Genomic DNA, 25685 nt, shown 5'->3' with positions numbered 1-25685 from the left:
TACAGATGCTGTCAAGTACACTTAGATTGGATCTAATAGCTGCCCATGTAAAAATATGGTGTGAAGAGTAAGGGCTCACACTCTCCGATACCTGGACTCTTCCTGCAAAGCAAGGCAAAGTTTCAGGCCCAGCTCTATACGAGACAGGAACACTTTATACACGACTACAATTTCAGCAACTTGAAGAAATTTAAACGGTAGGGGCTTTAAGAAGGAAAGTTGGCAATATATTAAAATTCTCATTTCTGCCGATACGTAGAGGGAAGCAGGTACATTTGGTTACTTACCGCCTGTTCCATTAATTTCCCTGATGCCAATTCCTCCTGCAGCTTCTGGGCCTTTAGAGTACGTTTAGCCTATAAAAAAACAGGGAAATATTAAATCTGCCTTGATAAAGAACAGGTGGCTCACTTTAACCCTTAGACATATATATCACTAATAAATAGAGCTCTCGCTTTTAAAATTAAGATGCTTCACAATTTTAGGTAGGAAACAGTTTCTGCTCTTATACCGTACTCTCCCAAGCGCTTAGTATAGTGCTCTGCACAGTTAAGTGCTCAATAAATACCACTGATTGATTTCTAGTCTAGTCTACACCCGCTACCTCCACTTCCTCTCCTTCAATTCTCTGTTTGACCCCTCCAATCTGGCATCTGCTTCCTTCACTCCCCTCAAGCTGCCCTCTCTAAAGTCACCAATGACTTTCTTCACAAATCCAATAACGCCTACTCCATCCTAATCCTCCTCGACCTCTCAGTTGCCTGACGTTGTGGACCACCCCCTTCTCCTATCAATTAATCATATTTATTGAGCATTTACTTTGAGCATTTGCAGAGCACTTTACGAAGAAACAGACACTGAAGTCTCTTCTAGAAACATTATCCAACCTTGGCACTAACACTATCCTTTTTTGGTTCTCTCTCTCTGGTCACTCCTTCTCAGTCTCTTTCACAGGCTCCTCCTCTGGCCCCCGTCCTCTAACTGTGAAAGTCCCTTAGGACTAAGTTTTGGGTCCCCTTCTACTCTCCAACCACGCTTGCTCCCATGGCTTCAACTATCATCTCTATGTTGATGATTCCCGTATCTTCGTTTCCAGCTCTGGTCTCTCTCTTTGATCTCCCTCTTGATATTTGTTAAGGGCTTAACTATGTGCCGGGCACTGTACGAAGCGCTGGGGTAGATTCAAGCTAATTAGGTTGGACACAGTCCCTGCCCCACACGGGACTCACAATCTTAATCCCCATTTTACAGATAGGGTAACTGAGGCACAGAGAAGTTGTGACTTATGACTTGCCCACGGTCACACAGAAGACAAGTGGTAGAGCTGGGATTAGAACCCACATCCTTCTGAGTCCCAGGGCCATGCTCTATCCAGTAGGCCACGCTACCTCTCCTTTACTGGAGTCTGTCCTGCCGACAGCTCACGCTGAACTTGTCGAAAACAGAACCCCGCATTTTCCAACCAAACCCTGCCTCTCCGTCATCCCCAACACAGTAGATAACGCCACCACCCTCCCTATCTCACAAACCTGTAACCTCTCGACTCAATCAATCCGCATATTCAGTCAATCACCAAATCCTGTAGGTTCTTCCTTCCCAACATTGCTAAAATCCCCTTTCCTCCCCATTTAACCTACCTCACTGATCCTATTCTGCATCAGCCTCCTTGCTGATCTCCCAGCCTCTCCCTCCTCCAGTCCACACTTCACTATGCTGCCTGCTTCATTCTTTATAAAAACTGTTTAGTCCATGTTTCCCCACTCCTTAGGAACTTACAGTGGTTGCCCATCCACCTCTGCAAATATAAACTCCTCTCCATTGGCTTTAAGGCACTCAAATCCGCTTGGCCTCTCCTACCTTCCCTTGCTGATTTTACTACCCAATCCACATACTTAGCTCCTCTATTGCCAATTTACTCACTGTACTTCAATCTCATCTATCTCAAATGCCTACCCTTTGCTTACGTCCTCTCTCTGTCGTGGAACTCCCTCTCCACCTCACTCTCAGCCCCACAGCACTTACCTGTAATTTATTTATATTAATGTCTGCCTCCCCCATAGACTGTAAGCTCCTTGTGAGCAGGGAATGTATCTATCAACTTTGTTGTGTTGTACTCTCCCTAGAGCTTAGTACAGTGCTCTGCAGACAGTAAGCACTTAATACCGTTGACTGACGGCTGTAGGATTAAAGAAAAACTAGTTGTTTACTCACCAGATCAACTTTGGAATATTCTTCTACAATCTTCATATGTTCCTCTGAGTTGTAGCCATTCCAACGATCCCTCTTCCCATCATAATCAAATGTCAACTGAGGCTGCACGTGTTCATCAGGGGCAATATTAGTTCCTGTAAATTTCGCTCCAACTCTCCTGGGCCGCTGAAAATGATCAAATGTCTCAAACTATTTCACAAAGCTTTTTTGAAAAATGTTTTACGGAATCAGAATGAAAATATGGGAAACAATCAACAAAGCCTTTTGTATTATGCTCAATATCCATTGTCTCTCCCCCCTCCCCCCAAGAATGTTTACACACAAGATAAATATATATTTTAGGACATTGAAGAAGGAACTTTTGACATATTTACCCCAAGGTGCTAAAGAGTAGAGAGAGAGGAAAAAAGACTTCTGCATCCTAGAAAAGTTTTCCAAAACACTTACCTCAAAGCAGTCCTTCTTTTTGTGTGTCAGAGCCCCACAGTTTTCACAAGCTCCTTTGCGGTATTTGGTAGTAACGATATTCTAAAAATCCAACCACATTAATAAACTGCTTCATTAATCTAAATAACCCAGAAACAGTTTTTGTTCATTAGTTTTGCTTGTTTTGAAGAGATATGAACTGCAGGATTTATTATGACACAGAACAGACTTGTTTCTTACAAACTAAAAAAGGGCCAGCAAGTGCTAAAAGAAAGCGATAACCATTTTCTTGGACGGGGAAAATTTCCTGGGGTCTTCTTCAATTACATTTATCTCAAGTCTGATTCATAGAAATGGAATAAAGACCAACTACGTTGCAATTTGATAACATAATAAAAGGACAATCGGAGATTCAAGACTAGTAGCCAGTGACAATGCTTTTAAGAGTATCTTTACGACTTGCAACTATTCTACTGTGCATTAAAGAATGCATGTTTCAAAACACTTTGTACCATTACGTTCTGTTTGTCTATTTCATAGCAATAGCAAATGTTCAAAATGCACACTTAAAAGCCCTTCCAGTCAAAATAATGATTCAGGTTTTGGAGGCTGGGATTAAAAGCTTAAATTAAGAATCTGAAATGTGAGTGAAATCCTGAGCAAAGTTAAGGCACAGTTCTGCCTTAACACAGTTTTTCACTGTACGTTTAGATGGAATACGATAGCGGAATCAGGCAGAGTTCTACGGAAATAAAGCAATGCCACTTTGAATCATGAAATGATGAAAATCACAGTGACACCTATCTTAAAAGCTTTTTACTTCAACTGAAATTAAATCTCAAATATATTTCCTTTCAATTCCAAGCAATACAAAGAAAAATAAGACATAACACTGTGTCCAAAGTTGGTCACTTCCCCATTAGGGGTAATGGTTGCTCACATACCTCTTTAACACCCCTCTTATACCACTCTCCAGAGGAACTATACTCTCTCTGCTTCTCTGGTTGAGGTCTCTGGTGCTTTAAAGTGGGCCTTTTGGATGGATCTATATACCACGGCACAGAGGAGATGTACTGAGGAATGTGAGGATTGATGTCTCTAAAAGAAAAAAAAAATTAGAGAAGATGGGTTTTTTGCACCCTCGGTAACAATGTAAAAAGAAATGATCAGTTTCGGGCCTCTCACAAGTAACACTTCCTAATGTAAATTTACTTAAAACAGATTTTGAAACAACCACTTCATTATATAGGTTTAAACAGACTGCACTCAAAGGTCAAGTCAAGCAAATCCCACCACTATCCTTTCTGAACAATTTCTGGCTCCATCATCATCATCAATCGTATTTATTGAGCGCTTACTGTGTGCAGAGCACTGTACTAAGTGCTTGGGAAGTACAAATTGGCAACATATAGAGACAGTCCCTGCCCAACAGTGGGCTCACAGTCTAAAAGGGGGAGACGGAGAACAAAACCAAACATACTAACAAAATAAAATAAATAGAATAGATATGTACAAGTAAAATATAGTATTGTCTTTCTGGAGTTTTGGTGACACCAAGAGAGAGAGCACAGCAGTGTGGTCTAGTAGAAAGAGCAAGACCCAGAGGTCAGAAGACTTGGTTTCTGCCAGGAACCTGGCAGGTGACCTTGGGTAAGTCACTTAACTTCTGTGCCTTCGTTCCCTTATCTGCAGAATAGGGATTTAATACCTGTTCTCTCTCTCACTTAGACTGTGGGCCCAATGTGGGATCCGATTATCTTGTATCTACCCCAGGGCTTACTACAGTGTTAGACACACAGTAAGGGCTAAACAAATATTATTATTGTTGTTGGCTATCACAATGCACAAGGTAAGCGCATAATACATTCTAATAATAATTCTAATAATAAGCACTTAGTACAGTGCTCTGCACACAGTAAGCGCTCAATAAATACGATTGATTGATTGACTCTACTATGGCTGCTATCTCTAAATGGGGTGTGGGACCCAGGGCAACTAATCCTTAAATCTCCCTCCTCTCCCAGTGGCATGGGGTAGTGGTGGGACTCACGAGCACTAACACCTTCGTAGTGTTCTTTGGGTGTGTAGGCAACACCCCTCTCAAAACACAGGACACTTGCGGTCATGTGGAAAAATGTGAAGAAGGGATATGAGGGTCTGGGTTATTGGACCCCCGACCTTTCCTTCCCCACCCCATTTCACTCCCTGACCGATTTGGGGTCCGCCACGGCTCAGGGTGTTTGCCCCAACCTTAGGGACTGCTGGCTGCCTGCAACTCTTGGTTCGTACGCAAGCCATCAAAAGGGTGGAAATGAATCACTGAACTGTGCAAACGGTTCCCCCGCACGCAAGGGAAGACTTACTTTCCTTCTTCATCTACTTCTGCGGGGGCATTCCCCAGTTTCCTCTGTTCTTCTAATTCCTTTTTCTTTCTCCAATCTTCTCTGGTCATCTTCTTTGGCTCCTCCAAACCGATATCATTCGACCCCGTGGCGGGGGTCGAGCTGATCGCTTCCACGACGGCAGCCGACATGGTCTCTGAGCCCTCCGGCGAAGGGGCTGAGGGGGAATGGGGGGATAGGAGGATAAAAACCTATTTAATGTAGTGATACTCCACTTAAAAACCGATGCCATTGGTCATCCTTAGAGCTTTCTATTAATAAACCTCTTATAGAACATTATATATGCTTTTAAGATGGCTGTGCTACCCCTAATTCTACCTAACTACAACTTTTCTTGGATGTGAGTCCGATACCGAGGGATGATCCTAGGGCCTGTCAGAAGGTATGACCTCAGTCCTAGGCAGCTGTAGACTCTAGTCCTCGGCCCTTTTCTTCCTCTTTCTCCCATTCCTTGATATCCCACCCCGTGCTCAGGAGCTGGAGAAGCAGCATGGAGCAGGGGACAGAGCGTCAGAAGGTCATGGGTTCTATTCCCGGCTCTGCCCCTTGCCCGCTGTGTGGCTCCGGGCAAGTCGCTTCACTTCTCTGTGCCTCAGTTACCTCATCTGTAAAATGAGGATTGAGACTGTGAGATCCACGTGGGACAGGGACTGTGTCCTACCTGATTTACTTGTATCCACCCTGGCGCTTAGTACGGTACACTGTGCCAGTGTCCCAATTAATCAATCAGATTTATTCAGAGCTTACTGTGGGCAAAGCACCGTACTAAATGCTTGGGAGATTGCAACATACAATACATTTCCTGGCCACAGTGAGCTTACAGGCTACCCTCTAAGTACCACTGATTAACTGGGAGTTACAAGACCTGGGTGGTACCCCGTCCCCACTACTTTACGGACAAGTCACGAAACCCCTCTGTACTTCGGTTTCCTCACCTGTAAAACGGGGACTCAACACCTGCTCTCCCTTCCCCTTGGAATACGAGCCCCGGGAGATTGGAAACTCCACGAGGGCAGGATTCAGGCTCATTAACGTCGCCACTTGTCAGCTGGGTGACTTTGGGCAAGTCACTTTGCTTCTCTGGGCCTCAGTTACCTCATCTGTAAGATGGGGATTAAGACTGTGAGCCCCCCGTGGGACAACCTGATCACCTGGTGACTTCCCCAGCGCTTAGAACAGTGCTTTGCACATAGTAAGCGCTTAATAAAGACCATCATTATTATTATTATCTCCTCCAAGAAGCCTTCCCTGACTAAGCCCCCTTTCCTCTTCTCCCACTCCCTTCTGCGTCGCCCTGACTTGCTCCCTTTATTCATCTCCCCCAGCCCCACCAGGCCTACAGCACTTTTGTACGTATTTATTACTCCGTTTATTTATTTAACTTGTACGTATCTATTCTATTTATTCTATTTTGTTAGTATGTTTGGTTTTGTTCTCTGTCTCCCCCTTCTAGACTGTGAGCCCACTGTTGGGTAGGGACTGTCTCTACATGTTGCCAATTGGTACTTCCCAAGCGCTTAGTACAGTGCTGTGCACACAGTAAGCGCTCAATAAATACGATTGATGATGATGATTAATCAGTGGCATTTACTGATCGCTTACTATGTTCAGAGCACCCTACTAAGCGCTTGGGGCGAGTACGCTACGACAGAATACGCGGACATGTTCCCTGCCTGTGATGCGCTTACAGTCGACTGGGGAACACACACATCTACCAGCTCTGTCTGACTCTACTGTCCTAAGTGTTCAGTAGCATGCTCTTACCACAATGAACTCTCAGTACATACCACCGACTATGGGGCGGGTCCGTGTCCAAAGTAATGATGGTGTACATCTCGGCACATCGTCATAATCATAATGGCATTTGTCAAGCGCTTACTACGTGCCAAGCACTGTGCTAAGCGCTGTGGGGGGGATACAAGGTGATCAGGTTATCCCATGCGGGGCACAGTCTCGATCCCCACTTTCCAGATGAGGTAACTGAAGCCCAGGGAAGTGAAGTGACTTGCCCAAATTCACACAGCTGACAAGTGGCGGAGTCGGGATTATTATTATTATTCATAATAATAATAACAATGGCATTTATTAGGCACTTACTATGTGCCAAGCACTGTTCTAAGTTCTGGGGTGGGTGTGTGAGGATACAAGGTGATCAGGTTGTCCCATGTGGGGCTCACAGGCTCGATCCCCACTTTCCAGATGAGGTAACTGGAGCCCAGGGAAGTGAAGTGACTTACCCAAAGTCACACGGCTGACAAGTGGCGGAGTCGGGATTATTAATAATAATAATAATAATAACAATTTATTAGGCACTTACTACGTGCCAAGCACTGTTCTAAGTGCCGGGGTGTGTGTGTGTGAGGATACAAGGTGATCAGGTTGTCCCATGTGGGGCTCACAGGCTCGATCCCCAGTTTCCAGAGGAGGTAACTGAGGCCCAGTGAAGTGACTTGCCCAAAGTCACCCAGCTGACAAGTGGCGGAGTCGGGATTAAAAATAATAACAGTGGTATTTATTAGGTACTTAGTATGTTCTAAGCACCGGGGTGGTGGTGGTATAAGGTAAACAGGATGTCCCATATCAATCAATCAATCGTATTTATTGAGCGCTTACTGTGTGCAGAGCACTGTACTAAGCGCCTGGGAAGTACAAGTTGGCAACATATAGAGACAGTCCCTACGCAACAGTGGGCTCACAGTCTAGAAATGGGGCTTACATTCTCGATCCCCATTTTGCAGATGAGGTAACTGGGGCCCAGAGAAGTAAAGTGACTTGCCCAAAGTCACCCAGCTGACAAGTGGTGGAGTCGGGATTAATAATGATAATAATAATAATAATGATGACATTTATTAAGCATTTGCTATGTGCCAAGCACCATTCTAAGTGCTGGGGAGATTACAAGGTGTTCGAGTTGTCCCACGGGGGGCTCACAGTCTTCATCCCCATTTTACAGATGAGGGAATGGAGGCCCAGAGAAGCCACATGACTTGCCCAAAGTCACCCAGCTGACAAGTGGCGGAGTCGGGATTAATAATAATAATAATAATAACAATGGCATTTATTAAGCACGTACTATGTGCCAAGCACCATTCTAAGCGCTGGGGAGATTACAAGGTGATCGAGTTGTCCCACGGGGGGCTCACAGTCTTCATCCCCATTTTACAGATGAGGGAACTGAGGCCCAGAGAAGCCACGTGACTTGCCCAAAGTCACCCAGCTGACAAGTGGCGGAGTCGGGATTAATAATGATAATAATAATAATAATAATAATGGCATTTATTAAGCGCCTACTAAGTGCCAAGCACCATTCTAAACTCTGGGGAGATTACAGGGTGATCGGGTTGTCCCATGGAGGGTTTACAGTTTTCATCCTCCTCCTCCTCATCATCATCAATCGTATTTATTGAGCGCTTACTGTGTGCAGAGCACTGTACTAAGCGCTTGGGAAGTACAAGTTGGCAAAATATAGAGACAGTCCCTACCCCATCCTCATTTTACAGATGAGGGAACTGAGGCCCAGAGAAGCCAAGTGCCTTGCCCAAAGTCACCCAGCTGACAAGTGGCGGAGTCGGGATTAACAATAATAACAATGGCATTTACCAAGCGCTTACTATGTGCAGAGCACTGTTCTAAGCATTGGGGAGGTTATAAGGTGGTCGGGTTGGCCCACGGGGGGGCGGTCACAGTCTTCATCCCCATTTTACAGATGAGGTGACTGAGGCCCAGAGAAGTGAAGTGACTTGCCCAAGGTCCCACAGCTGACAAGAGGCTCAGTCTTCTAGACTGTGAGCCCGCTGTTGGGTAGGGACCGTCTCTAGATGCTGCCAATTGGGGAAGCAGCGTGGCTCAGTGGAAAGAGCGAGGGCTTGGGAGTCAGAGGTCATGGGTTCGAATCCCGGCTCTGCCACTTGTCAGCTGTGTGACCTTGGGCAAGCCACTTAACTTCTCTGTATATATGTATATCCTGTGTATATGTACATATGTGTACGTATGTTTGCACATGTTTATTACTCTATTTATTTTACTTGTACATATCTATTCCATTTATTTCACTTTGTTAATATGTTTTGTTGTCTGTCTCCCCCTTCTAGACTGTGAACCCACTGTTGGGTAGGGACTGTCTCTATATGTTGCCAACTTGGACTTCCCAAGCGCTTAGCACAGTGCTCTGCACACAGTAAGCGCTCAATAAATATGATTGATTCTCTGTGCCTCAGTGACCTCATCTGTAAAATGGCGATTAAGTCTGTGAGCCCCACGTGGGACAACCTGATCACCTTGTATCCCCCCAGCGCTGAGAACAGTGCTTTGCACATAGTAAGTGCTTAACAAATGCCATTATTTTTTATTATTATTATTACTTCCCAGTCGCTTAGTCCAGTGCTCTGCACACAGTAAGTGCTCAATAAATATGATTGAATGAATGAAGGAGGTGGAGCGGGATTCGAACCCATGACCTCTGACTCCAAAGCCCGGGGTCTTGCTCGTCAGCGCCCCCGCCCGGCCGCCAGCAGGCTCTCTGCCCCAGGGAGAGCTGCTCGTCAGCGCCCCCTTCAGGCCGCCCGGCAGGCTCTCTGCTCCAGGGAGAGCTGCTCGCCAGCGCCCCCGCCCGGCCGCCGGCAGGCTCTCTGCCCCAGGGAGAGCTGCTCGCCAGCGCCCCCTCCCGGCCGCCGGCAGGCTCTCTGCCCCAGAGAGAGCTGCCGTTGTCCGCAGCTGCGGCTCGCCAGCGCCCCCTCCCGGCCGCCCGGGCGCCGGCAGCCCCCAGGGAGAGCGTCGTCAATCAATCAATCAATCGTATTTATTGAGCGCTTACTCTGTGCACAGCACTGTACTAAGCGCTTGGGAAGTACAAGTACAGAGAAGCAGCGTTGCTCAGTGGAAAGAGCACGGGCTTTGGAGTCAGAGGTCATGGGTTCGAATCCCAACTCCGCCACATGTCTGCTGTGTGATCTTGGGCAAGTCACTTAACTTCTCTGGGCCTCAGTTACCTCATCTGCAAAATGGGGATTAAGACTGTGAGCCCCACGTGGGACAACCTGATCACCCTGTATCCTCCCCAGCGCTTAGAACAGTGCTTTGCACATAGTAAATGCTTAACAAATGCCTGTTGTTGTTGTTGTTATTATTATTATTATTATTATTATTATTATTATTATTATTATTATTATTATTACAAGTTGGCAACATATAGACAGTCCCTACCCAATAGTGGGCTCCGCTGCTGCGGCTCGCCGGCGCCCCCTCCCGGCCGCCCGGCCTCGGCAGCCCCCAGGGAGAGCTGCAGTCGTCCCCTGCTGCGGCTCGCTGGCGCCCCCGCCCGGCCACCGGCAGGCCTTCTGCCCCAAGGAGAGCTGGTCGCCAGCGCCCCCGCCCGGCCGCCCGCAGGCTTTCTGCCCCAGGGAGAGCTGCCGTCATCCGCAGCTGCGGCTCGCCGGCGCCCCCTCCCGGCCGCCCGGCCGCCGGCAGTCTCTCTGCCCCAGGGAGAGCTGCTCGCCAGCGCCCCCGGCCGGCCGGCCGCAGGCTCTTTTCCCTCAGGGAGAGCCGCTCGCCAGCGCCCCCTCCCGGCCGCCGGCAGGCTCTCTGCCCCAGGGAGAGCTGCCGTCGTCCGCAGCTGCGGCTCGCCGGCGCCCCCTCCCGGCCGCCCGGCTGTCGGCAGCCCCCAGGGAGAGCTGCAGTCGTCAATCAATCAATCGTATTTACTGAACGCTTACTCTGTGCAGAACACTGTACTAAGCGCTTGGGAAGTACAAGTACAAGTACAGCGAAGCAGCGTGGCTCAGTGGAAAGAGCCCGGGCTTTGGAGTCAGAGGTCTGGGTTCGAATCCCGACTCCGCCACATGTCTGCTGTGTGATCTTGGGCAAGTCACTTAACTTCTCTGGGCCTCAGTTACCTCATCTGTAAAATGGGGATTAAGACTGTGAGCCCCACGTGGGACAACCTGATCACCCTGTATCCTCCCCAGAGCTTAGAACAGTGCTTTGCACATTGTAAGCGCTTAATAAATGCCAATTATTACTATTATTATTATTACAAGTTGGCAACATATAGAGACAGTCCCTACCCAATAGTGGGCTCCGCTGCTGCGGCTCGCCGGCGCCCCCTCCCGGCCGCCCGGCCTCGGCAGCCCCCAGGGAAAGCTGCAGTCGTCCGCTGCTGCGGCTCGGCCGCCGGCAGGCTTTCTGCCCCAAGGAGAGCTGCTCGCCAGCGCCCCCGCCCGGCCGCCCGCAGGCTTTCTGTCCCAGGGAGAGCTGCCGTCGTCCGCAGCTGCGGCTCGCCGGCGCCCCCTCCCGGCCGCCGGCAGGCTCTCTGCCCCAGGGAGAGCTGCTCGCCAGCGCCCCCGCCCGGCCGCCCGCCCGCAGGCTCTCTGCCCTCAGGGAGAGCTGGCGTCGCCCGCAGCTGCAGCTCGCCGGCGCCCCCTCCCGGCCGCCGGCAGGCTCTCTGCCCCAAGGAGAGCTGCCGTCGTCCGCAGCTGCGGCTCGCCGGCGCCCCCTCCCGGCCGCCCGGCCGCCGGCAGCCCCCAGGGAGAGCTGCAGTCGTCAATCAATCAATCAATCGTATTTATTGAACGCTTACTCTGTGCAGAGCACTGTACTATGCGCTTGGGAAGTACAAGTTGGCAACATATACAGTTCCTACCCAATAGCGGGCTCCGCTGCTGCGGCTCGCTGGCGCCCCCTTCCGGCCAACCGGTAGCCCCCAGGAAGAGCTGCCGTTGTCCGCAGCTGCGGCTCGCCGGCGCCCCCTCCCGGCCGCCCGGGCGTCGGCAGCCCCCAGGGAGAGCTGCCGTCGTCCAATGCTGCGGCTCGCCGGCGCCCCCTCCCGGCCGCCCGGCCGCCGGCAGGCTCTCTGCCCCAGGGAGAGCTGCTCGCCAGCGCCCCCGCCCGGCCGCCGGCAGGCTCTCTGCCCCAAGGAGAGCTGCCGTCGTCCGCAGCTGCGGCTCGCCGGCGCCCCCTCCCGGCCGCCCGGGCGTCGGCAGCCCCCAGGAAGGGCTGCAGTCGTCAATCAATCAATCAATCGTATTTATTGAGCGCTTACTCTGTGCAGAACACTGTTCTAAGCGCTTGGGAAGTACAAGTTGGCAACATATAGACAGTCCCCACCCAACAGTGGGCTCCGCCGCTGCGGCTCGCCGGCGCCCCCTCCCGGCCGCCCGGCCGTCGGCAGCCCCCAGGGAGAGCTGCCGTCGTCCGCGGCTGCGGCTCGCCGGCGCCCCCTCCCGGCCGCCCGGGCGTCGGCAGCCCCCAGGGAGAGCTGCCGTCGTCCAATGCTGCGGCTCGCCGGCGCCCCCTCCCGGCCGCCCGGCCGCCGACAGGCTCTCTGCCCCAGGGAGAGCTGCTCGCCAGCGCCCCCGCCCGGCCGCTGGCAGGCTCTCTGCCCCAAGGAGAGCTGCCGTCGTCCGCAGCTGCGGCTCGCCGGCACCCCCTCCCGGCCGCCCGGGCGTCGGCAGCCCCCAGGGAGGGCTACAGTCGTCAATCAATCAATCAATCGTATTTATTGAGCGCTTACTCTGTGCAGAGCACTGTTCTAAGCGCTTGGGAAGTACAAGTTGGCAACATATAGACAGTCCCTACCCAATAGTGGGCTCCGCTGCTGCGGGTCGCCGGCGCCCCCTCCCGGCCGCCCGGGCGTCGGCAGCCCCCAGGGAGAGCTGCCGTCGTCCGCGGCTGCGGCTCGCCGGCGCCCCCTCCCGTCCGCCCGGCCGTCGGCAGGCTCTATGCCCCAGGGAGAGCTCCCGTCGTCCGCAGCTGCGGCTCGCCGGCGCCCCCTCCCGGCCGCCGGCAGGCCCCAGGGAGAGCTGCCGTCGTCCGCAGCTGCGGCTCGCCGGCAGGCTCTCTGCCCCAGGGAGAGCTGCTCGCCAGCGCCCCCGCCCGGCCGCCGGCAGGCTCTCTGCCCCAGGGAGAGCTGCCGTCGTCCGCAGCTGCGGCTCGCCGGCGCCCCCTCCCGGCCGCCCGGCCGTCGGCAGCCCCAGGGAGAGCTGCAGTCGTCAATCAATCAATCAATCGTATTTACTGAACGCTTACTCTGTGCAGAACACTGTACTAAGCGCTTGGGAAGTACAGGTTGGCAACAAATAGAGACAGTCCCTACCCAATAGTGGGCTCCGCTGCTGCGGCTCGCCGGCGCCCCCTCCCGGCCGCCCGGCCGTCGGCAGCCCCCAGGGAGAGCCGCCGTCGTCCGCGGCTGCGGCTCGCCGGCGCCCCCTCCCGTCCGCCCGTCCGCCGACAGGCTCTCTGCCCCAGGGAGCCCGTCCCGGTTCCCCACCCCGACACACGGCCCTAAGCGGGCCCGGTCCGACCCTCCGACCGCGCCGGGGTCACTTACCGCAACAACACCGCCGCCAAAACCACAATCACAACCAGAAAGGGGACGGGGCACTGGGGCGTCCGGCAGCCCGCCCCTCAGGCAGCTCCCGGAGCGCAACCGGAAGTCAGGCTGCCCCGACCCGCGGCGTTTACATCCGGGATACTCCGCGGCGTTTACATCCGGGATACTCCGCGTCACACCCACAAGCCATTGCGGCCGCGGGGCGGGGGCAGGGAGAGGGGGCGAGGGGAGGGGCGCGGGCGGAGCCGTTGGCTTTCATTCATTCATTCAGTCATTCAATCGTATTTATTGAGCGCCGGGCCTGTTCCCTCATCTGTAAAATGGGGATTAAGATTGTGAGCCCCCTGTGGGACAACCTGATCACCTTGTAACCCCCCCAGCGCTTAGAACAGTGCTTTGCACATAGTAAGCGCTTAATAAATGCCATTATTATTATTATTATTATGGGTTCTAATCCCGACTCCGCCACTTGTCAGCTGTGTGACTTTGGGCAAGTCGCTTCACTTCTCTGGGCCTGTTATTTTATTTGTAAAATGGAGATTAAGATTGTGAGCCCCAAATGGGACAACTTGATCACCCTGTATACCCCCAGCGCTTAGAACAGTGCTTTGCACATTGTAAGTGCTTAATAAATGCCATTATTATTATTATTATTATTATTCTTATGGGTTCTAATCCCGACTCCGCCACTTGTCAGCTGTGTGACTTTGGGCAAGTCACTTCACTTCTCTGGGCCTGTTATTTTATTTGTAAAATGGAGGTTAAGATTGTGAGCCCCCTGTGGGACAACCTGATCACCCTGTATCCCCCCCGGTGCTTAGAACAGTGCTTTGCACATAGTAAGCGCTTAATAAATGCCATTATTATTATTATTATTATTATTATGGGTTCTAATCCCGACTCCGCCACTTGTCAGCTGTGTGACTTTGGGCAAGTCACTTCACTTCTCTGGGCCTGTTATCTTATTTGTAAAATGGAGATTAAGATTGTGAGCCCCAGATGGGACAACCTGATCACCCTGTATCCCCCCCGGCGCTTAGAACGGTGCTTTGCACATAGCGCTTAACAAATGCTATTATTATTATTATTATTATTATTATTATTATTATTATTATTATGGGTTCTAATCCCGACTCCACCACTGGTCAGCTGTGTGACTTAGGGCATGTCACTTCACTTCTCTGTGCCTGTTATCTCATCTGTAAAATGGAGATTAAGATTGTGAGCTCCAGATCACCCTGTATCCCCCCGGCGTTTAGAACAGTGCTTTGCACATAGTAAGTGCTTAATAAATGCCATTATTATTATTATTATTATGGGTTCTAATCCCGACTCCGCCACTTGTCAGCTGTGTGACTTTGGGCAAGTCACTTCACTTCTCTGGGCCTGTTATTTTATTTGTAAAATGGAGATTAAGATTGTGAGCCCAGATGGGACAACCTGATCACCCTGTATCCCCCCGGCGTTTAGAACAGTGCTTTGCACATAGTAAGCGCTTAACAAATATTATTATTATTATTATTATTATTATTATTATTATCATTGTTATGGGTTCTAAGCCCGACTCTGCCACTTGTCAGCTGTGTGACTTTGGGCAAGTCACTTCACTTCTCTGGGCCTGTTATTTTATTTGTAAAATGGAGATTAAGATTGTGAGGGACAACCTGATCACCCTGTAACCCCCCCAGCGCTTAGAACAGTGCTTTGCACATAGTAAGCGCTTAATAAATGCCATTATTATTATTATTATCATTATTATGGGTTCTAATCCTGACTCCGCCACTTGTCAGCTGTGTGACTTTGGGCAAGTCACTTCACTTCTCTGGGCCTGTTATTTGTAAAATGGAGATTAAGATTGTGAGCCCAGATGGAACAACCTGATCACCCTGTATCCCCCCGGCGTTTGGAACAGTGCTTTGCGCATAGTAAGCACTTAACAAATACCATTATTATTATTATTATTATTATTGTTATTATTATTATTATTATTATTATTATTATTATGGGTTCTAATCCCTACTCCGCCACTTAGCTGTGTGACTTTGGGCAAGTCACTTCACTTCTCTGGGCCTCAGTTACCTTATTTGTAAAATGGAGATTAAGATTGTGAGCCCCAGATGGGACAACCTGATCACCCTGTAACCTCCCAGCGCTTAAAACAGTGCTTTGCACATAGTAAGCGCTTAGCAGATGTCATCATTATTATTACCATCAGAATAAATAGAATTATAGCTATCTACACATCATTAATAAAATAAACAGGGTAATAACTATGTACATATAGACCCAAATGGGACTCCCAGTGTAGAGAAGCAGCGTGGCTCAGTGGAGAAGAGCACGGGCTTTGGAGTCGGAGGTCATGGGTTCAAATTCCCGCTCCGCCAATTGTCAGCTGTGTGATTTTGGGCGAGTCCTTCCCTTCCCCACAGCACCTGTATATATGTCTGCACATATTTATTACTCTATTTATTTTACTTGTACATATCCAGATATGTCTGCACATATTTATTACTCTATTTCACTTGTACATATCTATTCTATTTATTTTATTTTGTTAGTATGTTTGGTTTTGTTCTCCGTCCCCCCCTTTCAGACTGTGAGCCCGCTGTTGGGTAGGGACTGTCTTTATATACTGCCAACTTGTACTTCCCAAGCGCTTAGTCCAGTGCTCTGCACGCAGTAAGCGCTCAATACATACGATTGATTGATTGAGTCACTTCACTTCTCCGTGCCTCAGTTCCCTCATCTGTCAAACGGGGATTAAGACTGTGGGCCCCCGCCGTGGGACAACCTGATGACCTTGTGTCCCCCCAGCGCTTTGAACAGTGCTTTGCACATAGTAAGAGCTTAACAGATACTATCATCATTGTTCTTTTTATTATTCTTGTTAACTCCCCGGCCTCCCCCTGCGCGCGCCGCCCTCCACCCCGCCTCCCCGCGGGCTCGGGAGCGTGTGGGGCAGTGCGGCCGCCAGGGGGCGCGCCCTCCGGCCGTTCTTGCCCCTCATTGGCTCTCCGGGAGGGCCCCGCCCACCTGGGCGTCGGGGAACCAATGGGGAAGCGAGTTGGGCTTTAAACGCCACCGGCGGCGGTTGGGCCGGCGGCAGCCGGGCGCCGGGTGAGTGAGTGAGGCGACCCCCTTTTTCTTTCCCCCTTCTTTCTTTCTCCCGCCTCCGAAGCCGCGTGGCTCAGTGGAAAGAGCCCGGGCTTGGGAGCCAGAGGTCATGGGGTCGAATCCCGCCTCCCCCACGTATCTGCTGGGTGACCTTGGGCGAGTCACTTCACCGCTCTGGGCCTCAGTTCCCTCATCTGTAAAATGGGGATTAAGACTGTGAGCCCCACATGGGACAACCTCATCTCCTTGTGTTCCCCCCAGCGCTTAGAATGGTGCTTTGCACATAGTAAGCGCTTAACAAATACCATTATTATTATTATTTTTCTTTTCCCCCCTCCTTTCCCTTCCCCCCTTCCTTTCCCTTCCCCCCCCTTCCTTTCCCTTTCCCCCACTTCCTTTCCCCTCCCCCCTTCCTTTCCCCTCCCCCTTCCTTTCCCCTCCCCCCTCCTTTCCCCCACTTCCCTCCCCCTCCTCTCCCCTCCCCCTCCTCCCCCCTCCTCCCCCCTCCCCCCTCCTCCCCCCTCCTCTGCTTTCCCCCCTCCTCTCCTTTCCCCCCTCCTCTCCTTTTCCCCCCTCCTCTCCTTTCCCTCCTCCTCTCCTTCCCCCCTTCCCCCCCCTTTCCTTTCCCCCCCTTTCCTTTCCCCCCCTTTCCTTTCCCCCCTCCTTTCCTTTTCCCCCCCTCCTTTTCCCCCCCCCTCCTTTTTCCCCCCCTCCTTTTTCCCCCCCTCCTTTTCCCCCCCTTCCTTTTCCCCCCCTCCTTTTCCCCCCCCTCCTTTTCCCCCCCCCTCCTTTTCCCCCCCTCCTTTTTCCCCCCCTCCTTTTCCCCCCCTCCTTTTTCCCCCCCTCCTTTTTCCCCCCCTCCTTTTTCCCCCCCCTTTCCTTTCCCCCCTCCTTTCCTTTCCCCCCCCCCTTTCCTTTTCCCCCCCCCTTTCCTTTTCCCCCCTCCTTTCCTTTTCCCCCTCCTTTCCTTCCCCCCCCCTTTCCTCCCCCCCCTTTCCTCCCCCCCTTTCCTCCCCCCCCCCGCTTCCTCCCCCCCCCCCCCCCCCCCCCGCTTCTTTCTTTCCCCCCGGGAGGCGCTTTCCCGGGACTAGGGAAACGGGTTTCCCGACTCTGTGCTGGTGGAGGCCTTCCCAGACCGAGCCCCCTTTTTCCTCTCCTCCTCCCCATCCCCGCTCTGCCTCACCTCCGTCCCCTCCCCACAGCACTTGTATATATTTGTACGGATTTATTACTCTATTTTACTTGTACGGATTTACTACTCTATTTTGTTAATGATTCATTCAGTCGTATTTATAATAATAATAATGATGGCATTTGTTAAGCACTTTCTACGTGCAAAGCACTGTTCTAAGCGCTGGGGGGATACAAGGTGATAGGGTTGTCCCTCGTGGGGCTCACAGTCTTAATCCCCATTTTACAGATGAGGTAACAGGCACAGAGAAGTTAAGTGACTTGCCCAAAGTCACACAGCAGACAAGCGGTGGAGTCGCGCTTGGGAAGTCCAAGTCGGCAACAGATAGAGGTGGTCCCTACCCAACCACGTGATGGGCCTGTAACTATAATTCTATTTATTCTGACGGTTTTGACACCTGTCTACATCATCATAATAATTTTGGTATTTGTTAAGCACTTATACTATGTGCGAAGTTCTAAGCACTGGGGAGGATACAAAGTGATCAGGTTGTCCCATGTGGGGCTCACAATCTTAATCCCCATTTTACAGATGAGGTAACTGAGGCACAGAGAAGTTAAGTGACTTACCCAAAGTCACACAGCTGACAAGCGGTGGAGCTGGGATTTGAACCCATGACCTCTGACTCCCAAGCCCATGCTTTTTCCTCTGAGCCACGTTGCTTCTCTACATGTTTTTGTTGTCTGTCTCCCCCTTCTAGACTGTGAACCTGTTGTTGGGTCAGCTTGGACTTCCCAAGCGCTTAGTACAGTGCTCTGCATGTAGTAAGCGCTCAATAAATACGATTGAATGAATGACTCTCAAGCGCTTAGTTGAATGCACTGCACACAGTAAACGCTCAATAAATGTTATTGAGTGCATTTGGCAGTGCTCTGCACGCAGTAAGCGCTCAGTAAGTGCTACTGATTGAGTGCATCTGGGAGCGCTTTGCACACAGCAAGCGCTCTATAAATAGTACTGTTTGTACTTGTACTTCCCAAGCGCTTAGTACAGTGCTCTGCACACAGTAAGCGCTCAATAAATACGATTAAGGGGGGGGAGTAGGAGTGGAAGAGGCGCCCCTGCCCTGAGACTGAGACTTTCAGACTGTGAGCCCACTGTTGGGTAGGGACTGTCTCTATATGTTGCCAATTTGTACTTCCCAAGCGCTTAGTACAGTGCTCTGCACACAGTAAGTGCTCAATAAATACGATTGATGATGAGTGCTGGCCTAGGCTGGGGGGCCTCTGGAAGGGTTTCTGATTCCTTTGTTCCCGTCCAGGGCAGGCACCAGTGGGTGATACTGCAGTCTTCATCCTCAATTTTGTCCCGGGCAGGTGCAAGATTATCCTCTGCGAGTGTTTCCTGAGCGCCGTCAGCCTCTTCGTTTGTCCCAAATCCCGGTTTGGGCCCGACTGGGCGCTACCAATGGGAAAAGGCAGTTTTCTCCCAAGCGTTTAGCACGGTGCTCCACACAGGGTAAGCACTTAATCAATGCTGTTGTTTTTTGTATTTTTTTTTATAAGTGGCTAAAATGCAAGTCAGGGAGGAGCAGCCTGAAGAAGTAAATAGGCAAATCCAAGACCTTGAATATCTGTAGTCTCATCCCTGATCCTTTCCTCATTCATCTTATGTGTTTGATCAGTTTCAAAATCCCACAGTCTTCCCCCCCCACCATTTCATAGGACTGCTCCTGCATCTTAACCCGTGCAATCCCCGTTTTGGTTGAAACACTAATCTGGCTAGAGACCAGTGTCTCTTTAGTGTACCCAATCATCATCATCATCAATCGTATTTTTGAGTGCTTACTGTGTGCAGAGCACTGTACTAAGCGCTTGGGAAGTACAAGTTGGCAACATATAGAGACAGTCCCTACCCAACAGTGGGCTCACAGTCTGAAAATCCGAGCCCCAGGTACCCAGAGCAGCGTTGTGGCTTGGGTCACTGTCCCACGTGGGCACAGGTTGTGCTTAGGGTTGATAGCCATCACGGCCAAGGGATCCGGGATTCACTGTGGCTCTGTCTTGGCCCCCTGAGACAGGTTCTCTCCCCCTTTTTTCCTCAGCCCCAGTCCACGCCATTCTGGTCCAAGGGGAATGTGGTAGGTGGATAGCATGACCGCTAATAGAAGGGAGAAGTGGGTTGGAATACGTACCCCCACCTAATCCATAGGTACCCATGGGCCTGGTAACTAGTATTTCTTTACAGATATCAATCAATAGAAGGTACTTATAGAGTTGCAGAGATATAGATTGTGACTTGCCTTATCAGATCTGGGAGCAAAATAGACTACCTGTTTACCCTGCTCTCACCTGGACTGTCTTTCAGAGTTGCCCTAACCATCTGTCTGCCCGCAGTCTGTTAGATGGAGTTCCAAGCACCCTCATTCCAAAGTGCCAATCATTTATTCAGTCGTATTTATTGAGCACTTAGTGTGTGTGCAAAGCACTAAACACTTGGGGGAGTCCAATCAGAGCACATAACTCACTTCAGATCTCTTGGTTTTGTATAAAACACAAGCTCCTGCCCTCCGGTATCGGCTAATTCCCTTCTATATAACTGTATTTTTCTCCTGCAACATCCTAGCCCCATTCCATTCCTTTCCTTCCCTCTAGATTGTAGGCTTGTTATGGGCAGGGAACAGCTCTACCAACTCTGTTTTATTGTACGCTCCCAAGCACTTAGTGCAGTGCTCTGCAACAGTAAGTGCTCAAAAAATGATTTTCAAGCAAGCCACCTATTCCCTTGCTCTTGTCACTCTTCTGCCCCTGTCCCAAAGACCTATTGCATACCATCTGCCTTCTTCCCCAACCCTGTACATGCCATCCTCAGCACTTGTAAACATGTTTTGTTTGGTTTTTACTCACTTAAGTTCCTACTCTTATGCTCAAAAGTTGTATGGATATGTTTGTCTCCACTTCACATAGTACTCAACATATAAGATGCCCAGTAAACACTGTTAATTCTAGATGGGAATACAGGATGCTGAGTAAACACTGAGCATTGCTTTAACTGTCACTCTTGGTCCTTGTCTTCCCCCACCTCTCAGAGGAATTGAAAATGGCAACGCTGACCTTTGTGGATAAAGAGAATGGCGGAGTCGACGCTCGTGTGGCTCCTAAGGATCGACTGAAGCTGGGCTCTGTGTCTTGTAAGTGAGGCACCTGGGAATGAAGACCGTCACTATACAACCGGGGTCTGTCTACCAAGAACCACTTGTTCACTGAAAAGTTCAGGTGGTAATGATCTCTCTACTTTTCCAGAACGTGTCCTTTGTGTCCTGTGTGACCTCTTCATGTTTTCTGCATAACCTCTTACCTCCAATTTCTATCAAACATCTTTAATCGAAATCTCACTTTTTAGCTTAGCTCCCTTTCAGTGGGATGATTAGGAGAAAGGATCCCTAGATACATCTGTGCAAATGGCCATAGGATCAGAACTTGAGATGGGAAGGAAATCTGCTGGAGAAAGTAGTATTTTTTTTTTTAAGCGAAGCCATCTATAATCCACAATGCTAGTATTGCACTTTCAGGCAATTGATGCTTATTTCTATAATACTGGTAAAAGTTGGAGACCTTTATTTATGATGTTATTTTAGGGTTGTCACCAATATTGGTGGGCTACTTCAAAATTTCATTACTTTGGATCTGGAATTTTAACAGTGCCTCTCTTTCTTAAGCGATCAAATCCCTATCTGAAAGATGCCAGACTTCAAATTCAAAGACGGGTAAAGTTTTTGCTACAACTCCAGCTCCACCTAAATCCGTTAGAAAGGCTCTGGGAAACGTGAACAGGACTCTGGAAACAACAGGGAAGAAAAAGGAGCCCTTCAAACAGAAAGATCAACCGATCCCCATTAACAAGGTAAGTCCTTCAGAGTGGACTAGTGGAAAGAGCAGGCTTGGGAGTCAGAGGACCTAATCCCCTAATCCTGGCTCTGCCACTTGCCTGCAGTGTGACCTTGGGCAAGTCACTTTTTTGCACCTCGGCTCCAAAATGAGGATTACATACCTGTCCTTCCTCCTTCTTAGACTGTGTGCTCTATGTGGGAGGGGAACTGTTTGTCTTGATTATCCTGAATCTCCCCCAGTAGATTGCTTGACACAGAGTAAGTTTTTTAACAAATACCATACTGATGAGGATGATGGTGCTACTTCCTAAATCAAGGCCAGGAGCTTTGGTTCTGGATTCCTGAACTGCCCCAGGCTTGATTTTAAATAAATAAATAAATAAATAATTCTTTCTTTTTTTTTTTTTTTTTGCGGAGGGAGTGAGGGGCACAGTTTAAAGAGGCGGCTACTTTAATGGGATTGCTGATTTGTGAGGGAATGGAAGGGCTCACAGCCATAATTTCCCTGCTGCTGGCCCACTTCAACCGCCCCCTGAGACCTGCCCTCTTGCCTAAAGTCACAAGAGCATGGCTGAATAGATATGTCACAACGGGCATATTGTGAATGCCTAATGCCTATTGTAGACTGAGCCCACTGTTGGGTAGGGACCGTCTTTATATGTTGCCAACTTGTACTTCCCAAGCGCTTAGTACAGTGCTCTGCACACAGTAAGCGCTCAATAAATATGATTGAATGAATGAATAATGGAGTTACTTCTCTCCTGTGGGCAAAACAAAAGGCGACGACTCCACTTTTGTCCAAATTGGTCACCTGTGATCTGCTCAACTCAGCACTCATGGGTTTCTGGGTCTGGATAGTGAGGAATGGCAGCAAACATTCTTTACTGCCGCTATGGAGACAGAATACCAGGTTAACTGGACCATCGGTCTGGCCTGGTACAGCATTGCGTTTGCTATTAATTTAAGAATAATGGTGCCCGTCTAATAACTTTCTTGGTCAACTTGGTAGACTTTTCTAATCTTTTTTCTTTTTTTCTTGGTTCTGCCTAGATAACAGAAAAAACTGCTGAGGTTGAAAATTGTGTTCCAGTCTCAAATGAAACTTACCCAGAAATAGAAAAGCTATATTCCTTCGATCCCCTTGGTTAGTGGATCCTGCAACCTCCCCAACCCTTCATGTCTTACATCACCATAACTAAAAAAATGTGACAGGATGTCTGTGCTGCTGAAGTCATATGAGAAATGAGTAGTGGCAGTAAATGGATATTTGCTCATCACTGCTTGAGAGCTCTAACTGATTCTCCCTAGCCCCTATCCCCTGGGAATCTGGCTGTTTCACCCTGTGGTCTGGGAAAAGCAGCTCACCTCAGTTTTCATTTTGATTTTACAAGATAACTTTTTTGTTTTTTGCTGGGTGGTGGAGTGGAGAAGCAATTTTCTGAGGACGCAGTTGTCTAAACTGCCTCTGGAAAAGTTGGTGACAGTAGATCCACAGAGAAACAGTGTAGCTCAGTGGAAAGAGCACAGGCTTGGGAGTCAGAGGTCATGGGTTCGAATCCAGGCTTCACCACTTGTCAGCTGTATGACCTTGGGCAAGTCACTTAACTTCTCTGGGCCGCAGTTCCCTCATCTGTAAAATGGGGACGGACTGTGAGCCCCACGTGGGACAACCTTGATCCCCTTGTATCCCCCCCTCAACCCCAGCACTTAAAACAGTGCTTGGCACATAGTAAGCGCTTAACAAATGCCACCATTATTATTATTTCTATTATTACAGGCTCCCCCACAACTTATTCCACTTGATAATGTAGACATGGCTCAATGCTTCTAATGTGACAGTCAAAAAGTCGAAATACTGGAGTAAATGTGGAAGTTTAAGCTGAAAGTTATGCTAGTTCACATTAAATAGCTTTTTAAATCTTTAAAATAGAATGCTTCTTGCAAGAAAGTGATGAGAGAATATTTTGGAAAACATTTGTCTTATTCCCTCAGGATCTTGCTATCAGAACAAAATAGGTTTCTTGATAAAATGTTTGCCCATTGGCTTGAATCTGCTTAAACTACCTATTCTTAACAGGCTAAAACATTTATCACTGAGTGTGCCAATATTGGAGAAAAATGTGAACCTGGGACCTAAAAACAACATGGCACACTGGTATAATGTGTCAAAACTGTGTAAATTACCACTGGTCCTCGGCAAGTCATTTGGCTACTCCCTGAGGATGGTGAACCAGGAAAATTTCCATAGCCTACATTGTTGATGGGAGAAAGAACAATTTTCTAGACTTTTAACCGATTTAAACAAAACATTCGAGAAAGAGGAACACACACACAGAACCTTTATGGGGAATTTGACTAACTGCTGCCTTTCCTGAACTTGACCGCTTCTCTCTATTAGATTTTGAAAGTTTTGAAGTACCTGAAGAACACCGACTTGCACATCTGCCCTTGACTGGTGTACCTCTTCTGATCCTTGACAAGGAAAATCATGAAAACTGTGATGATCTGGCCCCTTCACCTGTGAAGTTGTCCCCTCTGTCTTGGGAGGCTGGTAAGTTACGGTCTTTATCTTGTTAAGAACCATTGGGAAAGACATTCAATACCTTTCTCTGGAAGAACTGTTCAGCAAGTCTCTCTAGAGCTACACTGACTTCAAGACTCAAGTTAAAATACTGAGGTGATTCCTCAGAGACACTGGCGTGAGGTAAGGAGTATCTTGAAATAATTTAACAAAAAAAATCTGTCTTCTGAAATTAAGCATCAAGGTAGCATTAGCAAAAATTGCCCCATCCAACCAAGGCTAATAGTTCTACAGCTCTGCCCCAATAGTTTTACCTCAGACCCTGCTTTGGGCCATCATAATCTTCCCAGATTAAGCCCTCTTTTCTCTGACTTCCTCTCATTTTTGTGTCACTAATGCACTTGAGTCTGATCACTTGATATTCACCCACCCTCAGCCCCAAAGCACTTACTTTATATGCTTATCTGTCATTTATTTATATTGTCTGTCTTCCCCTCTAGACTGTAAGGTCACTGTGGGCAGGGGATGTCTGCCAACTCTGTATTGTACACTCCCAAGTTCTTAGTACAGTACTGTGTATACAGTAAGGGCTCAATAAATGCTATTGATTGACTTGATCTTTTCTGCACACATCTTCCTGGGAGAGAAATTGTATTTTAGCCTTTTCCAAGGCCCTGCTTTGTCCTCCCATAGAACCCCAGTCCTCCTGACAGCTGCTGCCCATTCTGACCAACTTCCAAGCCATTCAGGACTTTGCTTGCTAAAATATCAGTGACTACTTAGCTGAAACCAGTGCTTTCAATTCCTCTTAAATCTGTGAGCATCAGCCAGTTCTGCCTGTAAATGCTGGGCTACGTTGGCCATTGGATCATTATACAGAGGAGACTTTTTTTCTTTTTCTTTTTTTTTTGAGGGAGTATGACATTGCCCAGCCAAACATACCCCCATCTGAGGTGCCAAATCAGTTACTAGAAAAGAGATCAGCCGTTTTGGCAACTAAAATGTCCAGAAGAATTTTGTACTGTGTAGTGAAGAATCAAGTATGCAAAGTTCACTGAAACCAAATTGAAGATAAAACAACTGATACAGAATAACTGTCTAGGGATATAGGTTGTCTTTTTGGGTACTTTTTGTTATTGTTAATCACAGACACTGGTCAGGGAAGGAGCCTGCTTTCATAAGACTTATGTATGTATCTGTAACCTTATTTGTATTGATGTCTGTGTCTCCCCACCAGACTGTTAAGCTCATTGTGGGCAGGGAATGTCTGTTTATTCATTCAATCATATTTATTGAGTGCTTACTGTGTGCAGAGCACACCTGATTATCATGTATTTACCCCAGCACTTAATACAGTGCTTGGCAGATAGTAAGTGCTCAACAAATACCTTAAAAAAAATCTTTTGAGTGCTTACAGTGTGCAGAGTCAGAAATGATGCCCAGATTGTGCAAGTTCTAAGTTCATAAGTCATAATTTCTTCTACCCTGCAGAAGCCTAAAACTTGAAACTTTCTCTTTTAGCTCTGCTGAGATCAACTTCAAGCCTTCTCTCAACAATGGATGATATGGATTTGCCACCTGTATGTTATGACTTAAATATTTAAATATCTTATTGCTGAAACAGTTTATAATAATTTTAGAAATAAAGACTATATTGGCTTATA

General features: G+C 48.9%; 3 protein-coding genes across 3 annotated transcripts in view; 2 read left to right on the top strand and 1 right to left on the bottom strand.

The window, feature by feature from the left end:
- Positions 1-13381, bottom strand: part of SLU7 (SLU7 homolog, splicing factor) — a 20580-nt gene extending 7199 nt beyond the window's left edge. The window contains exons 1-6 of the mRNA XM_038740336.1: positions 13363-13381; positions 5001-5196; positions 3582-3735; positions 2659-2739; positions 2212-2376; positions 288-356 (exon numbers count right to left, since the gene is read on the bottom strand). Coding sequence (XP_038596264.1) covers positions 288-356; positions 2212-2376; positions 2659-2739; positions 3582-3735; positions 5001-5170 — 639 coding nt within the window. The 5' untranslated portion in view covers positions 5171-5196; positions 13363-13381. The remainder of the gene's footprint in view (positions 1-287; positions 357-2211; positions 2377-2658; positions 2740-3581; positions 3736-5000; positions 5197-13362) is intronic.
- Positions 6835-19111, top strand: LOC119949838 (basic proline-rich protein-like). The gene is made up of 10 exons (XM_038771678.1): positions 6835-6856; positions 9531-9811; positions 10305-10687; positions 11165-11575; positions 11734-12034; positions 12205-12483; positions 12676-13020; positions 13193-13467; positions 16328-16482; positions 18933-19111. The coding sequence occupies exons 1-10, from the start codon at positions 6835-6837 to the stop codon at positions 19109-19111; spliced, it is 2631 nt and encodes an 876-aa protein (XP_038627606.1).
- On the top strand, positions 18988-25685 carry PTTG1 (PTTG1 regulator of sister chromatid separation, securin). The gene is made up of 6 exons (XM_038740039.1): positions 18988-19129; positions 20700-20801; positions 21330-21514; positions 22551-22644; positions 23899-24051; positions 25543-25685. The coding sequence occupies exons 2-6, from the start codon at positions 20711-20713 to the stop codon at positions 25623-25625; spliced, it is 606 nt and encodes a 201-aa protein (XP_038595967.1). The 5' UTR covers positions 18988-19129; positions 20700-20710; the 3' UTR covers positions 25626-25685.

Source organism: Tachyglossus aculeatus, chromosome X1, assembly GCF_015852505.1.
Source record: "Tachyglossus aculeatus isolate mTacAcu1 chromosome X1, mTacAcu1.pri, whole genome shotgun sequence".
In the NCBI taxonomy this organism is placed as follows: Eukaryota; Metazoa; Chordata; class Mammalia; order Monotremata; family Tachyglossidae; genus Tachyglossus; species Tachyglossus aculeatus.
The sequence above is the reverse complement of the archived record's forward strand: the minus strand, read 5'-3'. Positions and strand labels throughout refer to the sequence as shown.

Excerpts from the sequence above, each read along its gene's own strand:
- PTTG1 (XM_038740039.1), top strand. The coding sequence starts at position 20,711 with ATGGCAACGCTGACCTTTGTGGATAAAGAGAATGGCGGAGTCGACGCT. Across the intron at positions 21,515-22,550 it reads AACCGATCCCCATTAACAAG|ATAACAGAAAAAACTGCTGA; the intron begins GTAAGTCCTTCA and ends GGTTCTGCCTAG. Across the intron at positions 24,052-25,542 it reads CCCTCTGTCTTGGGAGGCTG|CTCTGCTGAGATCAACTTCA; the intron begins GTAAGTTACGGT and ends TTTCTCTTTTAG.
- LOC119949838 (XM_038771678.1), top strand. The coding sequence starts at position 6,835 with ATGGGGCGGGTCCGTGTCCAAA. Across the intron at positions 6,857-9,530 it reads GGGGCGGGTCCGTGTCCAAA|CGCCCCCGCCCGGCCGCCAG; the intron begins GTAATGATGGTG and ends CTTGCTCGTCAG. Across the intron at positions 12,035-12,204 it reads AGCCCCCAGGAAGGGCTGCA|CCCCCAGGGAGAGCTGCCGT; the intron begins GTCGTCAATCAA and ends GGCCGTCGGCAG.